Here is a 17,006-nt window from a genome sequence, read left to right as displayed (position 1 = left end):
TATTAGGATTTGTCTTGGATAAAACGGTTTTAGAAACCAATGTTGGCTTGAAAATGAAAACGTTCTAATATAAAGTATGGTCAATTTTTGAAATAATTCTGTTTAGTTAGATGTACCTGTGTTTGTGCTGATTGATTTGTGAGATTCTTTGCTGACTTGAGTTTTTCTTATCCAGCATTTTGCAGAAATTACCGATGACCAATTTGATTTCCACACCTATTGCATGAGAAAAATGACATTGAGATCATATGTGGATTTGCTTAAACTTGAGGATGTCCTTCGGTGTCATCCTTTTTATTTTAAAGCTGCAAAGGTAGCTATTGAAATCTACCTTAAACTTCATGATCATCCACTAACTGATGAAAACAAAGAATTGGAGGCTGATACAGGTATTGCGAATTTTTGCTTTAATATCATATTCCTTTTTATTGGTTTAATTTTAACAGAATTTATTGATTCTGAACAACAAACAAGAGAAAATCTGCAGATGCTGGAAATCCGAGCAACAAACAAAATGCTGGAGAGAAACTCAGCAAGCCAGGCAGTATCTATGGAAAAGAGTGCATAGATTTTTCCATAGATGCTGCCTGGCCTGCTCAGTTCCTCCAGCATTTTGTGTGTATAACTCATTCCACAGCTATTTGTTTAGTTCCAAAATGTGATCAGTGTGTTTTGTCCTCAGCAAATCTTTCAGATAAAGAGCTGAAGAAATTACGGAACAAACAACGTAGGGCAAAAAAGAAGGCACAACTTGAAGAAGAGAAGAGGAACGCAGAAAAAGAGAAGCAGCTGAAAAATCAACGGAAGAAGAAAGAAGAGGATGAGGAGGAGATTGGCACACAGAAGGAAGAGCTTGTACCTGAAAAATTAGCAAAAGTAAATATATAACATTACTGTGTCCATGAATTCTCTGAATTTGCAAAGTCTGTATACTACTACTCTTTCTATCACTTCACTGCTTTCCCCAAAAGACATTAGATGTCTTTTAAGGACTGGAGTTTCAGGGAGCTCTTGGTTTGAACCAAATCCTCTACCCTTTCCTAGTCTTCTACGCAATGATTCTTAATTTGAGTACAAGTCTGCCAACATAGTTGCTGTCTTAAGTGAATCAGGAAGATATCTACACTGAGCTGTATCATCAAGTCTGACCATTTTTGTATTATGTAGCTTTATTTGGGTGTTAGCAATCCTAACTTAGAGAAATTCAGTCAGTTTTCCATTCTTTATTACACTTTTCCATTCTTGGTGAATGTGTTCTGCAGATGTTAGGGAAGATAAAAATCACTTTTCTTGGTTGATATACTATGGCACAGTTGGCAAGAGCGTGTGCCCAAATTCGCTATAAACTTTTTTAAAAAATCTTTTTTGTAATTCTCCCATGGTAATACTGAGCAAGGATTATCATTGATAATTGAATAACAATAATTATGGACTTCTGAAGTGTTTTAGAAAACCAGTTCCAAAGTTATTAGTATTAATCCTTTAAAAGGACAATAAAAATAATTTCTACATCGTATTGCTATTGTGCCTCAAGGAAGATTTGGCGGATATTTATAAAAAATCAAGGAAAGGAAAATAAACACTATGCTGAGTAAGACTTTTAGCACTGCACTAACAATGACAGGTAGTTTATATCTGGCTTGTATTTGCTCATTTTGAGAACAATGTGTATAGCACTAGTTTCAACAGTAGCTCTACTAGAATTGGACTGGACAAAGTTTATCACTGAAAACATATCACATAAATATTCATGGATTTAAGTATCCTGTGTTCACTCACAAATGACAGAAGGAATAAAACATAAGCAGAGTGAAGCCAATGCCAACTGGCCCAGCCATTTATGATCCAAATAATGATGTGTTTGCCAGGTCTGAGAGGACTTTAAAATGTATCTTCGGACATCATATGTTATTGCATCTGTCCAGCTTGCACTAAGCTGGCCTAAGATGATTCCTGTGAAAACATCTTACTGCTGTCAGATAATAAAAATCATTTACTGCTTCATTGGCGGTAAAGATAAATCATTATATATCTTTTTATTATGGTTAGATTTAAAGAATTGAGATACTGCACTGCATATACATGCCAACAAATTTTTGCATGTGCCTTTGGATCACCACCCCTGGGCTGTAGCCAACATAAAAATTAAGTTTGTCAGAATGAAACCACTGAATTGGGTTTTGAAGTGTACAAAGCACATTGTTGTAATGCTCATGTACAAGTTAGCACAACTGTCAGCTGCCCATAAATTTGTTTGCCTTTAATTTAGACACATATTCAGGATGATTTTTTTCTATTAACTAGGTGGACAGTCCTCTTGAAGAAGCCGTTAAATTTTTGACACCACTGAAAACTTTGGTAAAAAACAAAATAGAAACCCATCTTTTTGCTTTTGAGATCTACTATAGAAAAGGTGAGTAATGAAAATGTTGGATTATTTTAGTCATTTATGATGAACATTTTTGCCAGTATTATAACCAGTGATTATCTTGGGTTTGCTCTCATCACCTAGTTGCCTAAATTAGATCATGTGTACAGAAATACTATTTGTTGACATTCTTCTCCACTGAATAAACTACTAATATTCATTGTGAAGAATTGCTGTGCAAGGGATGTATTAGAAACTGAAGTAGAAACCAAACGAAGTTCATGACTTTGAGGCCGCAAATTGGCGAGGGACAAAAATAAAGTTTTCTGGAAATGCAGCAGTTGTTTTGTGCTGCAGTCTTCATGGTTGGGAGAGAAATTTAGCACTGTTCGTGATTCCACGGCCAAAAGTGTTTGATCTGGAGCACTTTTCAGAAAAGCAGGGTGGAGGGGAGGGATGTGGGTGACGGAATTCTCCCTACTCATGTATAGCACTTTACAATAGCTTACTCACTTCTATTTTCCTGTATTTCTCTTGCATAAAATTGCGCTATAAAGGGTTTTAGGTGCCCTTTAGCAGGGCTTTAATCTCATTCTGCATACATTCTTTATTTTGACCATGATTTTAGCTGCCATATTTCCATCTTTAAGGCAGTAATTTAACGAATCTTCTGTTTATGATTAAAGTGGAATATTAAATACTGCATAAAATTAGGTTTTAGAAGGTTTTCTTTCTAATGTGATTTTTAATATTTTTGTAGAAAAGTTCCTTCTGATGCTGCAGTCAGTCAAAAGAGCTTTTGCCATAGATCCAGATAACCCTTGGCTTCATGAGTGTTTGTTTCGGTTCTTCAAAACTGGTATGGCAGATAATTATTTGTGATTAAATGTTTGCCTAGAAATTATTTGTATGCTTTTGTTTTCCAGTGTGGATGAAAATCTATTTGCCAGAGTCAGATTCTGGAGTGGAATCATGCTACTCCAGAAATTCAGCTGAATAATGGTGTGATGACATTATTCATGGTACAAAACATATTCAGTGTTGTCAGAAAAAAATGGAAATTGTATTGTTTCAAAGTGCATCTGCTACCAGCTAGATTTTAATAATGATGCCTGCTCTACAGGTGTTTAAAGAGCAAATTCCTGTGTAGGTCCCAGTCTGGTAGTGAAAGCCTCAGTTAGATTAGTCTCTTTAGATCACTTACCAGTTGTACTCCCCACCACTTGACCTGCTAGTAGTTAGTAACCAGGCATTGGACTTTTATCAATTGCACTCGGTAGTGGTGGAGTACATAAAGCGAGCATCTTCCCTAATGTAAGGCTAGTTTTAGGAGTTTCAAAGTTTGTGCCCATGGGCAACCGCTGAATTTTCACACTAAAAGGTACAAATGTTAAAGGCCTTGAATTAGTCATAGTCATATTTTATTGATCCTGGGGGAAATTGGTTTTTGTTACAGTTGCACCATAAATAATAAATAGTAATAAAACCATAAATAGTTAAATAGTAATATGTAAATTATGCCAGGAAATAAGTCCAGGACCAGCCTATTGGCTCAGGGTGTCTGACCCTCCAAGGGAGGAGCTGTAAAGTTTGATGGCCACAGGCAGAAATGACTTCCTATGACGCTCTGTGTTGCATCTCGGTGGAATGAGTCTCTGGCTGAATGTACTCCTGTGCCCACCCAGTACATTACGTAGTGGATGGGAGACATTGTCCAAGATGGCATCCTCTTTTCAGACACCACCGTGAGAGAGTCCAGTTCCATCCCCACAACATCACTGGCCCTACGAATGAGTTTGTTGATTCTGTTGGTGTCTGCTACCCTCAGCCTGCTGCCCCAGCACACAACAGCAAACATGATAGCACTGGCCACCACAGACTCATAGAACATCCTCAGCATCGTCCGGCAGATGTTAAAGGACCTCAGTCTCCTCAGGAAATAGAGATGGCGAAATAAGCCTACATTCTGTTTAGTTTTCACTTAACTTGGTAATAGTTCCCTTTTGCGATTTGCTTAAATGGACCAGAAAGCTCTTTTTTTTTTGTACTGGTATGTAATAATTCAAAGAATTTGTGTTGTTGCTTTTCAAGGAATGCTGACAAAATGCCTGAACAAGTGATGGAACTTTGTATAATGTATGTTCTATTTTGGGCCTTATTGATTAGGTGGAATTTTTCTGATATTAATGTTTATCATATCTGTGACATGGCAGCAAAATACTGACAATTGTTTTGAAATTGTTTTATTTGCAGTGACAGTAAAGTAAAATGTCTGCAACTATGTCCTTTTTCTGTTGTATCAGCTGTGGAAGTTAAAATCAATTAATCTGGTATTTAAAAAAAAACTATTATCAATAAGAGTTACCATGAAACTTACCAGATCGTTTAGCAGAAAGGAGAATACATTGCCTTGCTAAAAAGTGCCTTTTTGATTGTCGACACTTTGCTGCCATCTGAAATAACTTAGTAAAGTAAAATAGGCTGTTCACCTTCTATCAGCATTGAATTAATATTACTAGTCCAAAGGCTTGTTCTTTAACATCATGGGACTAGTATCTAAAATGGAAGAATTGTATTACAACCGGCTTTGTTGTACTCACAAATCAGATCTTGCATCCAAAAAAGAGGTTCCAGTCTAGCAAAGGCGCAGACTTGCAAGCAATTAATGCATAATAAACAGACAGATAAGTACAATAATCAACTGATCAGATCAAAGTTCTGTTGTCCACTTGTGTGCTAGCACAGATTGAAACAGGAGGAGAACGAACTATGTATTTCTACATCTCAACAACGCTTGAACTCAAACTTGAGGTCTAGAGTGTTTGCAACTACCTTCAAGCAAAACTGCTAATTATATGATTAACCTTAAATTCCATCACAGAAGCTCATCTTCAGATAAATTGATTCTCTTCACACAACATCAGAAAATGACTAGAAGCATTGGATACAACAGAGGCTCTGAGATCTGGTAAATTTTCAATTGAACTTAAAGATTTGGGCTTCAAGGCTGGTTATGCATCCAGTCAAGCTCTTAGTACAGTTATTAAGCTGGTTTCCATTCTAGTTATTTAACAATCAATTCTCAATAATGGGAGGTGCCACTGCAGCTGATCAGTCAGTGGTCACCAATAACTTGATCTCTGTTGTTTATTCTATGTTTTGCCATTATACTTAGATCAGAGCTCATTACATCCTTGATACAGAAATGGGCAAAAAGGCTGAATTCAATTGAGGTTAATGTAACTAGCCCTGGTGCAAAAGCTGCATTTGACCCAAGTGTGGCATTGGGGACCCCATAGAAAATGAACGATGAAGGGAAACATACAAACACGTAACTGATGCACGGGTAGGTCATTCAGATCTTTGACCCCGCTACACCATTCAATAAAATTATGGCTGAGCTGATAACAATTCAACTCCATACTTATGCCAGTTCTCAGTGACTTTTCACCCTCTTGTTTAGCAAGAATCTATCTAACTCTGCCTTAAAACTATTCTGATGTCACTTCCCTTTGAGGATGGACTCCAAAAGACTTAACACACTTTGGTAAATAATTTTTGCCTTATCTGGGTGATATCTGAAACAAGAATTTCTAATGTTGGATCTGGAGATAATTTTGTTCCATAGGTGGTTCAGAAGTCAAGAATGAAGTCTAAAACTTGGTAATTACTGACTTTTATTGGATGTTATAAGAGCAAAAATCAAAGAAGAAGGATTAAAGGAAAGCCAGGTCCAAAGAACAAAGAAGCTGTCACCTTAAACAAGCTAGATAGATAAAGAACATTCCGTAGATAGGAGATAACCTTTCTTTTTTAATCTTTTTATTGATTTTCAAGTTCAGAAACATGGTAACAATAGTAATACATAGAGATTAGAATTACATTATTGATTATAGACATATGCAAGTAAAACTATAGATAATACAAGTATACTTGACCTCCCAAACTCTCGATATAATAAAAAGGAGAAATTTTAAAAAATCACAAGAAAGAAAAAAACCCCAAAGTAACAAAAAAAACTAAGAAAGAAAAAAAAAACTGAACTAAACTGAACCAAAATCTGATCGAAACAAAACAAAACAAGGCTGGGCTAATATATTACATTGAATACAATCATTAATGTCGTCAACTCGCTCCTCTATCCATATATTCTAGGTTAATAAAAAGGATTCGGAAAAGGTCAAGCTACATCAAATGAAAGTGTTGAATAAATGGCTTTCAGGTCTCTTCAAATTTAACCGAAGAATCAAAAATGACACTTCTAATTTTTTCTAATTTAAGCATGATATAGTTTAGGAAGAGATAACCTATAAAATGGTTAGCTTCAGTGGTATGACACAGGTTGCAGAGAAACTTGTAGAAAATACAGAATTGGCTATACTACAATTATTGAAAATTCACTGAATGATTACAAGTGATACAAAAATATGAATAAGCATAGAGAAAGTTGAACTGGAAGAAAGTAACAACTACACACTAATCCAACAGTAAATTTCAGGAAAATGGTTGATGATTGTGCTCTGCAAACCAGCATAGACGTCATGGGTTAAATGGCCTCTAATGCTGTAAGCAAAATAAGGAATTCTCACACAAGAGGAAACCTATCCACATCAATCTTGCCAAAGCTCTCCGATGGCCGGGGCTAGCACAATGGATAATAGTCATGGTTGTTGGAAGTCTTCCATTTCGTCTCCAGGACAAAACTGCAGGAGTTCAAGATATTTTTCTGTGCTTGGTCATTGTCAGTTGTTTGATCAAAGATGTTTTACCCACAATTTCAAACAATGTGGATATTGATTGATTGCAGAATGTTTAATTCCTCTATGTGGAACAAGACCCTGTCCAGCCTTTGAGCATGTTAATTGGCAAAATGCATCTACAACTTAGTGTAAGGCAATGACCAACTCCCATTGAGAGAGTTTACCATCACTTGATGATTTTCATTGGTACTGCATTGCCAAACACCCCAGCACAAAGACTTGCTAGTATGAAGTACAGCAAATAGTGTTGGTTGTCTGTCGTTTCCAATGACGATGTAACCCGTTTGGAAAGAGTTTTATAGTGGAAAAGCCTGTTGTTCTGGGGCATTTCCACTCTCTCAACCTCAAGTCTTGGTCCAATGGTATGAAAATAGCATGACGCCTTTTGTGACTTGTCATGCCCTTCGCTCTCCACGAAGGGTTGCACCACCGCCTTTTTGGCCATGGATATTGTAGTTGATCTTATCTGCCCAATCTGCCGGAACTAGCTTCGCATGCTGGGGTAGGCAAATACAGTACAATGGCTTGATGTACTGCAGCGTGTTCTGTTGATTTGAAGCTTTTTCATTTTCTCAATGTCACAAACCAAGAGTGTAATGGAGTACTTTCCACTTATCCTGATGGATGCAGCGCCAATAACATCTTGACTTCATCCAAGTTAAGGCAGTCTATTGGATTGTCACCAGTCCTAAATATTCATTTTTTACAATTTGGATATTGTGACTTCATTGTGGTTTGCCTACAAAATTCACTTCAACAGTAACTAAACCTACAAGCTTTTCATGTCATCCAGTCCTGAATTGGATGAAATGCTTTCCTTCTGTTTAAACGTTGATGCTTTAGAACAGTATTATAAATTCATCATACAGACGCAGCAGTTTAAGAAGCTGTGCAATTACTATCTTCTCAAGGATGATTGGAAGTATGCATCTTAAAGATGATTCTTGACAGTGATGCCTATATCCCTTAATTTTATCAAGTATCAGAATGCACATTGAGTAGAGTTTGTACAGCATGTTGATAAACATTGTTTAAATAGACTAAAAACTTGCAGAACATTAAATTCACCAAGTTGATGGCTTGAGTATAAAAACAAATGTAAGTTTATTGAAAATAACTGTTTAAATTATTTGGTATTGTTGAAAGGATTGCATACAGAGCTAAAAGACCTTTTCTTTTATCGTTGCAGTATCTGAAAGTAAAAATGTGCCTGATGCTGTTCAAACAGTGCTGACACAGCAAATGAGCAGGCTGTTTGGAGAAACAAATCCAAAGAGTTTTAATGAGGCTTTTCTAAACAAGCATTTGAACTCAATCCCACACAGGTTAGCTGGTAAGTGAAATTTAGCTTTTGGAATGTATATAGTGAGTAACTAACAGGATAAAATACAATTGCAAACACAGTTTTAACTAGAAAGAAAAGTCCCTACGTAAATAAGTCAATTTTTTGTGTTGCACATACTTGGCAATGACATGTAAAGTGAAAGCAGAATCACACCAGCTATAATAAATGTGCAAACCTCTACAATTCACATAATTCTCATGCTTTCTATTCTCCATGTCATTAAAACACTCTTCCTGGTGAGTAATTTCACTGATGCCAACAATTTTATTCTGTTTTTCAAATAGTGGTTCTTGCATGAATGTCAGCTTGATCCAGTTCTTGCTAATGGTCATACTGATGCCCCATCTCCCCTTTCCTTGGTTCACCAGTTGCTCTGCCTTGGAGGTTCATTAACACTGCAGGGAAATTTAAAAATCCCAGCAACTCTCATACTGGGATCAGTTAATTCAGCATACATCATAGATCAAACCTGGTTCACCTTACTCTTTCAGCCTTGGAATTTTAATAGAAACATTTTATTGCCACTCATGAAGTCTGCATTCATTTTGGTCTAACATTACTTGTTCCTACCTATTGTCTTAAAAAACAAATCTTTTGCACACCTATAAACTGATTTCTTGTCTATTTGCAGCTTCTTCTAAATGGGCAATATAATCAAAATTAGTCATTCGCTGCAAAAAAAGAGACATGTAGTGGTTTTATTGCAAAAGTGGTTCATCTGAACGCTTCTTTGAGGAAAGCTCCATTAATGGAGTTTAAACCATGTCGTCACTTCACATTTACTGCCAGCTATAAAAGGTAACAAACTGGAAATAATGAAACTGGATATCTTTTAAAATGGTGCTTCCAGTTTGTCCATTGAAGAATTCGAGAATTCCCCATGATCAAAGCATTTCTAATACTAGAAATACATGGATCTCTTACTGTAACACACAAAAAGTGATTGAAACTTTGAGCAAAATGACTTTTGGGGAAATTGTGCACAAATTGTCAATTCTGTTAACTATTTCAATCCTACTGTAGTTTTTGTTGTACTTCCCATCTATAACAGATGAATGTAGCATGGTTTTATTTTCAGTTCTGTTAAGTTTCCATTATTACTATATTGTCTATCTGTAGAAAATATCTAACTCTTCCTTGGTGTTTCACAGTGCTGTTATTATGATTTTTCTAAATACTCATGCAATAGAAAGTTGTTGGCATGAGCCCTGATATCCTACAGTATCCTGAAATTGTCGACTATTTACCTGTACATTTATTTGTACTATTGCAAATTACTGCTAATATTAGGATCATTATTTTTAATAATATATTTTTAAAATAATTATTTTAAAAATTATAGTTGTCATGGTTTTATCTCTTCAGTGGTGCCTGCTTTTAAGGTTGTGAGCTATATAAGGTATATAAGCTATTGCTGAAAAAATAGAAACATTTTCCATGAGCAACAGGACAAATTTCTTTAAAGTTAATTGTTAAAAAAGAATTACTTTATGCTACAATATTTAAACCTTAGTCATTAAAGTAGGACCAAGTTTCCACTTTTTTGCACAGAATATTAATTGCTGAGCCATGTAGATCAGCAAAATGCCAGAATCAATTTAGTGTTAATAAGGTTATTTTAACTTGCCTTTGCTTACCTCTATGAAATTCAGAGAGGAGTTGGGGGGGTGGATGGTACAGAGATGAAAATTCAATCCTGACTTCCGTGTTGTGCGGCTGGAATTTGCACATTCTCACTGTGATTGCAGGGGTTTCCCCAGTTGCTTACGTTTCCTCAAAAATGTGGGCTGTTAGTTGAATTGTGAATTGCTACTAGAATCTGTTTTTTCTATTGGTGAGAATCTGGGGAGAATAAGTTGCTGAGAATTTAATGGTGAATGGGATTGCTCTAAGCAGATAAATGTAATTTCAGTCCTGTTGTTCCTTGCCAAGTTTGTAATCAAAAATAACGCTTAGTTTTCACAAAAAAAGTGTACATGTGAACTAATTTTCCAAAGTTTGGGTAAAGATACTATATTTGAGTTAATTATCAAAAAGTGGCATGTTATTTTGTAGGAAGAAGACTAGAATTAGGGAGAAACAACAGGTTAAGTTTTCCAGATGTTTCCTTTATTATTTAGCTGTTTAAAAAATTTGTGGAATGTGAGTAGAGCAGGAAAACCCAATATTTATTGCCAGTATATACCTAAATGACCTTGACAATGTTGATAAGGTGTTGGCTTGTTCGGCTTCAATTCATTTGGTGGACGTAATCCACCTGTTGTAACACTGCTCTTTGTATCAGATTCCACGATTTTGCTCCAGTGTTAATGAAGGTGATATGTTTGTATGTTACAGTGGGCATCACATGAATTATCTCTTGACATAGCTATTGACATTATACAATTACTTTATGTATCTCTCACTTTTAGAAAAAGTTGGTAAATGGCAAGGATAACAAGACAGACCAGTTATGTATTTATTTGTATTGACAGTAAACTTCAGAAGAAACTTAAGTGCTGAGGAATGTTTATTGGTGGAGTGATTTTAGAATGATATTGTTGAATTTATAATGGGGCATTGGCCCTCAAGTCAAGATATTAGAGGGATTGTGATGCAACATTGTTTAAATGTGATTGAATATTCTGTTTTCTTTAATTAGCATTAGCAGTGAAGAATTTTTTAATATGCAGAGTTCACATCTCTGATAATGGGGAAAATTGTGCGAGGACAAGTTTTGACTCCCATTAATAATTGTGATTTAATATTATTGGTAAATGATTTGAAACCTATAGGTTGTATTGTGCAAACATGAGGAATTCTGCAGATGCTGGAAATTCAAGCAACCCACATCAAAGTTGCTGGTGAACGCAGCAGGCCAGGCAGCATCTTTGGGAAGAGGTGCTGCCTGGCCTGCTGCGTTCACCAGCAACTTTGATGTCTGTAGATTGCATTGTGCTTAATCAATTGAAAAGTTTCCTTTTCATACTAGAAGTTGATTCCAAGCTAAATTGAATGTGTGATAGAAGAATTAACTTTAGATTTCTCATAACTTGAACAGGTTATGGCAGGAATCTTCTCTTCACCTTGTTCCAAATAACACCAATTTCTGTATGTCCTAAAATACATACACTGTTTGTACTTATTTGCAGCTGCCAAAATGATGTACTACAATGACCCTTCTACTCAAAAGAGGGCAGTGGAGTTAGCTACTGGACTTGATGAGTATCTAAACCAGAGAGGGATCCAGGTGAGTTTGACAGTAAGCTTCCATCATTGTAAAGCTATAAAAAACTACCTTTAGTGAACTCTTTAGTTTGATTTCTTTTAGTTTAGTCATTTCAGCAAGGAAATGGGCCCTTTGGCTAACTGAATCTGCATTTTTGTTCCTCCCCAATTAAGTTTAACCCTGATACGAAAAGAAGCATTTTGAGAAGGCACACAAGGATAGCACATTTGCTGAAAATGGTAGGGCTATAGGGAACAACACACATCAAAGTTGCTGGTGAACGCAGCAGGCTAGTAAGAGGTGCAGTCGACGTTTCAGGCCGAGACCCTTCGTCAGGACTATAGGGAATGTTGTTGAACAGATCTACCTTGGGATCTTTGAAAGTGGCAACATTGATAAGTAAATTGGTAAAGACTTATAGGATGCTTGCCTTTATTGGCTGTAACGTAGAGATGGATTGCCACCTTGCAGCTTTATATGCATTGATTCGATATTGCATGGAATATTGTGTGCACTTTTTGGCCAACATTCTGTAGAAAGGATGTGATTGTGTTGAAGAGAAAGTAAAGGAGATTTACCAGGTGCATTACAGGTATAAGGAAAAGCTTCGTAGGCTTGGTTTGGTTTCCTTTGAGCAAGAAGGCCTAGAAGATATAAAGTTCTGAAGGGGGTTGATAGTAAAAGCATCTTTTTTGTGATAATACTACAAACTCCATTTCGGGAAAAGTTGGGACATTTTCCAGAATGCAATAAAAACAAAAATCTATGATATGTTAATTCACGTGAACCTTTATTTAACTGACAAAAGTACAAAGAAAAGATTTTCAATAGTTTTACTGACCAACTTAATTGTATTTTGTAAATATACACAAATTTAGAATTTGATGGCTGCAACAAAAGTTGGGACAGAGTTAAAATAAGATTGAAAAGTGTACAGAATATTCAAGTAACACCGGTTTGGAAGACTCCACATTACGCAGGCTAATTGGTAGCAGGTGAGGTATCATGACTGGGTATAAAAGTAGCGTCCATCAAAGGCTCAGTCTTTGCAAGCAAGGATGGGTTGTGGCTCACCCCTTTGTGCCAAAATTCATGAGAGAATTGTTAGTTCAAAAGGAACATTTCTCAACGCAAGATTGCAGAGAATTTGGGTCTTTCAACATTTACAGTACATTATATTGTGAAAAGATTCAGAGAATTCAGAGACATCTCAGTGCCTAAAGGGCAGGGTCGGAAACCACTGTAGAATGCGTGTGATCTTTGAGCCCTCAGGCGGCACTGCCTAAGAAATTGTCATGCTACTGTGACAATTATAGCCATCTGGGCTCGGGAGTACTTCAGAAAACCATTGTCACTCAACACAATCCGTCGCTGTATCCAGAAATGCAACTTGAAACTGTATTATGCAAGGAGGAACCCATACCTCAACTCTATGCAGAAACGCTGGTGAGTTCTCTGGGCCCGAGCTCATCTCAGACGGACTGAAAGACTGTGGATCCATGTGCTGTAGTCAGATGAGTCCACATTTCAGCTAGTTTTTGGAAAAAACGGGCGTCAAGTTCTCCGTGCCAAAGATGAAAACGACCATCCAGATTGTTATCAGCGAAAGGTGCAAAAGCCAGCATCTGTGATGGTATGGGGGTGCATCAGTGCCCACGGCATGGGTGAGTTGCATGTATGTGAAGGTACCATTGGACTCTGAGGTGTATATTAGGATTTTAGCGAGACATATGTTTCCATCAAGGCGACATCTCTTCCCTGGACATCCATGCTTATTTCAGCAGGACACTGCCAGACCACATTCTACAACAGCGTGGCTTTGTAGACACGGAGTGCATGTGCTTGGCTGGCCTGCTGCCAGTCCAGATCTATCTCCTATTGAAAATGTATGGCGCATCATGAAGAGGAGAATCAGACAACGGAGACCACGGACTGTTGAGCAGTTGAAGTCTTATATCAAGCAAGAATAGACAAAATTTCCAATTGCAAATGTACTACAATTAGAATCCTCAGTTCCAAAATGATTAAAAAGTGTTATTAAAAGGAAAGGTGATGTAAACATGCCTCTGTCCCAACTTTTGCAGAGTGTGTTGCAGCCATCAAATTCTAAATTTGTGTATGTTTACAAAATACAATTAAGTTGGTCAGTAAAACTATTGAAAATCTTTTCTTTGTACTTTTGTCAGTTAAATAAAGGTTCACATGAATTAACATATCACAGATTTTTGTTTTTATTGCAACTTGGAAAATATCCCAACTTTTCTGGAAATGGGGTTTGTAGGTGATGTAGGAGTGTATAATACAAGGGGAGAGGTAGGAGACTGAGAGAAGGTCTAAGAATATTTCCACACAAGATGGTTGGAGTCTGGAATTCACTACCTGGAAAGCTGGCATAAAAAGATACTTTCATGATATTTAACAAGCATCTATTCCAAGTATTTATATAATCAAGGCTTAAAGGCTACAGACCTAATGTGGGTAAATGGGATTAATGGAGATTGGCTGGAATAGACATGGTGGGCTGAAGTTGTATCTCAGTGTTGGCCACCTGCTGAATATTTCTAGTATCTTCTGTTTTAAACCACATTGTAGTTTCTTCAGGCAATATTTGTACTGTTAATATCCTTAAAAGAGAATATACTTCCTGAAGTGGAAAACTACAACTCAGGAGGTAGAGTCAAGTGATGCATGGTTGAGTATATCCTAAAAATAATTGCACTAGTTCACTGGGTGATTTTAAAGTTATTGAACCATTAGCTGGGAAATAGGGCTTGATAATTTAAGTTAATAAAGTTCCAAACATTAAAACTTAGTTAATGGCATTACAAGGCTCAACTTTTTCTGGAGTTCTATCTAATATCAAAATATTTGCGTCCTATCCAAATCATTTATAAGGATGCCACGGCAAATGATATCTAAATCGGGCAGACCAGGCATTAGATGATATCTTCTATTATACCCTAAGCATCGTGGTGTTCACCAGTAGAGAATAAAATTTATTCCCTTTCATTGGATGGGTAGGCTTGTTGTTTAAGTCCGTCAACTGTTAACTGCAGTCTTGGTTAGATAAAGGTAACCATAACCTTCAACCTAACCTCACATGATTAATACCATTGCTATGGATTTAGGGACACTTTTGTATAATATACAAACAATATAAACACACTTCTTATTTTCACATGCCTGACCTTTCTATTTCTTCCTATTCAGGTTTGTGTGAAAGTGCTAGAAGCTGTGCGTGATGGTAGCCTGGGAGTATGTAAAGAAACAGCTGAAGCCTACAGAGCACAGTGCCACAAGATTTTTCCCTATGCTCTAGCATTCATGCCTCCTGGATATGAAGATGAAGTGAAGATCACAGTAAATGGGGATAGTGCTACCGAACCAGAAGAACTGACCAATGAGATCTGAATGAAGATGGTGACTGAAGTGAAAACATTTTTGTCGCACACCTCTGATGCCAGCTTCCCACTCTTGTCAACAGGATCTGTAAATATGTGTCAGGGTTTCATAAATGCCTACAGATCACAGACTTTCAGAATTGAAGGTCTTTTTTTTTATCCTGCTGACTTCAAACAAAATAATCGAAATTTTGGAGGTGACTTCTGTACAATGTGTTTCTGAAGCCCATTTGAGTGAGAAGGTGACATCAAATAAATGCACTCAACACTCTTCTTGCAATTGGCTTCCCAGGTTTTTAATGTAATTTCTAAAGAATTTTGAGAGCTGTTTTAGAAAGTTGGGTGTGACACAAAAATGTAGTCTAACAAATACAGTCTTGAGATTGCCATGGTCAGAAGCACTGGATCCTCTAAGCACAAACTTTGTCAGAGCAGCAGTGCCTGACACAATATGAATGGAAACTCATGCAGACCACAGGAAATACCTTATGTAAATTGTGATGTACAGATTAATGTACCCAGTTTAAAAAGAAGTGTTAAAGACAGATAGGTATTTGGAATTGAAGACTGAATGGGAAGAAGCAAAATTAGAGTGTGTACTGACCATTTCTAAATTGCTTGGGATTTTCTAAAAAAAAACACATAAATTTAGTATGTCTGTAGATCACCTGCATTACAGAACAGTTCTGAGTCCATATTTCCATTTTGCTGCTTACAGCGACCTAAAATGGCAAATTTTGGCAGTCAGCAGTTACTGCTTTTCTTTTAAATCCTAAATCTGGTTGCAGTAGGAAGTGTTTGGTAAATTTAACTTGTTTCACGTTCTAATTTAGTTGGCAAGTCTTGGACTCAGTACTGTTTTAATGCAGATGAAGATCATCATCAGTAACTATCTTGACAGATTATGTAGAAAATTATACATGGATCATTTGGATACCAGTTTTTCCCTCTTATGTAATGACAATTATAGTTCTTGAAGCCCACTATTTCTAAGGATACTTCTTGCTCTGCAGTTTTACTCTTGCCCCAGACTTTGTATGTTTTTAAAAGGGGCCCACAATTTTTGGAAAAAAATAAATTGCTTTATTTCTGCAGTTACAATTAATTCCCGTGGTTCTGAAATGCAAAAGGTACCAAATATAAAACGCAATAAACTTTCTTTTGGAAAATTGTTCTAACTGGGGTATTTATTAACATGGTTTTATTTTGTAGAATTCACTTTGCAGGAGGTTTATTTTTTAAAAAAAATGTGCCCCAGCAATTGATTCAAAGGACTGTCTGTTACTTATTAAGAAAATGTGATTTGCTCCCTGTTTATTTTATGATTGTATACAGTTTATTTGTAATTGGTCTGTCCTAATCCTAGCTGGTTATCCAAGAAACATGCATTGAAGTGCAGTTGCATCTTCAGTTGTGAATTCTTATGTTACTGATTTGACATTTGGCAAAAAGACTGCACAATCTTCCATTTTAATGTTGCAGGATTTGTGTTTTTTCCCCCCTAATCACTCTTCTAATGCAGTTAAAGCTGGAAGCTGAGAGTATACTGTACATCTCTCCAAATAATGCAGCTTTGGGTCTGTCAAGAGAAAACTTCCTAGGTCGGTATGAATGATGGACTTGCTTCACAGTTCACGAGCTCGGATTACCAGTGGGCTTATGTCAGAATGATCTCTTTGAACCTGAACTCTTGTTAGTATTTGGTTTGATCAGAGGTTTTTTGTGTTCATGTCTTAAACCATTTCAGCACTGAGCTTTGTGTAGGGTTTTATTTTTCATTGTCCTTGATCCATCCAACACACAGGGTACTGATATGGCATATGAAATGTAAATTTTACATTTGTTTCTGTGGTTAGTTCCATTTTAACCACACTGGTTGTATTCAGCATCTAATAAACTGGTAGTGTGTCATTTTTGTCACAAG

General features: G+C 36.6%; 1 protein-coding gene across 2 annotated transcripts in view; it reads left to right on the top strand.

Moving 5' to 3' along the window:
* Nucleotides 1-16,988, top strand: part of naa15a (N-alpha-acetyltransferase 15, NatA auxiliary subunit a) — a 69,685-nt gene extending 52,697 nt beyond the window's left edge. For both annotated transcript variants that reach the window (XM_063046639.1, XM_063046641.1), the window contains exons 14-20: nucleotides 176-389; nucleotides 683-876; nucleotides 2,305-2,413; nucleotides 3,129-3,227; nucleotides 8,318-8,461; nucleotides 11,605-11,702; nucleotides 14,892-16,988. In XM_063046639.1, the coding sequence (XP_062902709.1) occupies nucleotides 176-389; nucleotides 683-876; nucleotides 2,305-2,413; nucleotides 3,129-3,227; nucleotides 8,318-8,461; nucleotides 11,605-11,702; nucleotides 14,892-15,092 (1,059 nt within the window). In that variant the 3' untranslated portion in view covers nucleotides 15,093-16,988. The remainder of the gene's footprint in view (nucleotides 1-175; nucleotides 390-682; nucleotides 877-2,304; nucleotides 2,414-3,128; nucleotides 3,228-8,317; nucleotides 8,462-11,604; nucleotides 11,703-14,891) is intronic.
* The last annotated feature ends 18 nt before the right edge of the window (nucleotides 16,989-17,006 follow it).

This window comes from Mobula hypostoma, chromosome 4, assembly GCF_963921235.1.
Source record: "Mobula hypostoma chromosome 4, sMobHyp1.1, whole genome shotgun sequence".
In the NCBI taxonomy this organism is placed as follows: Eukaryota; Metazoa; Chordata; class Chondrichthyes; order Myliobatiformes; family Myliobatidae; genus Mobula; species Mobula hypostoma.
This window is presented reverse-complemented; position numbering and strand designations above follow the sequence as displayed.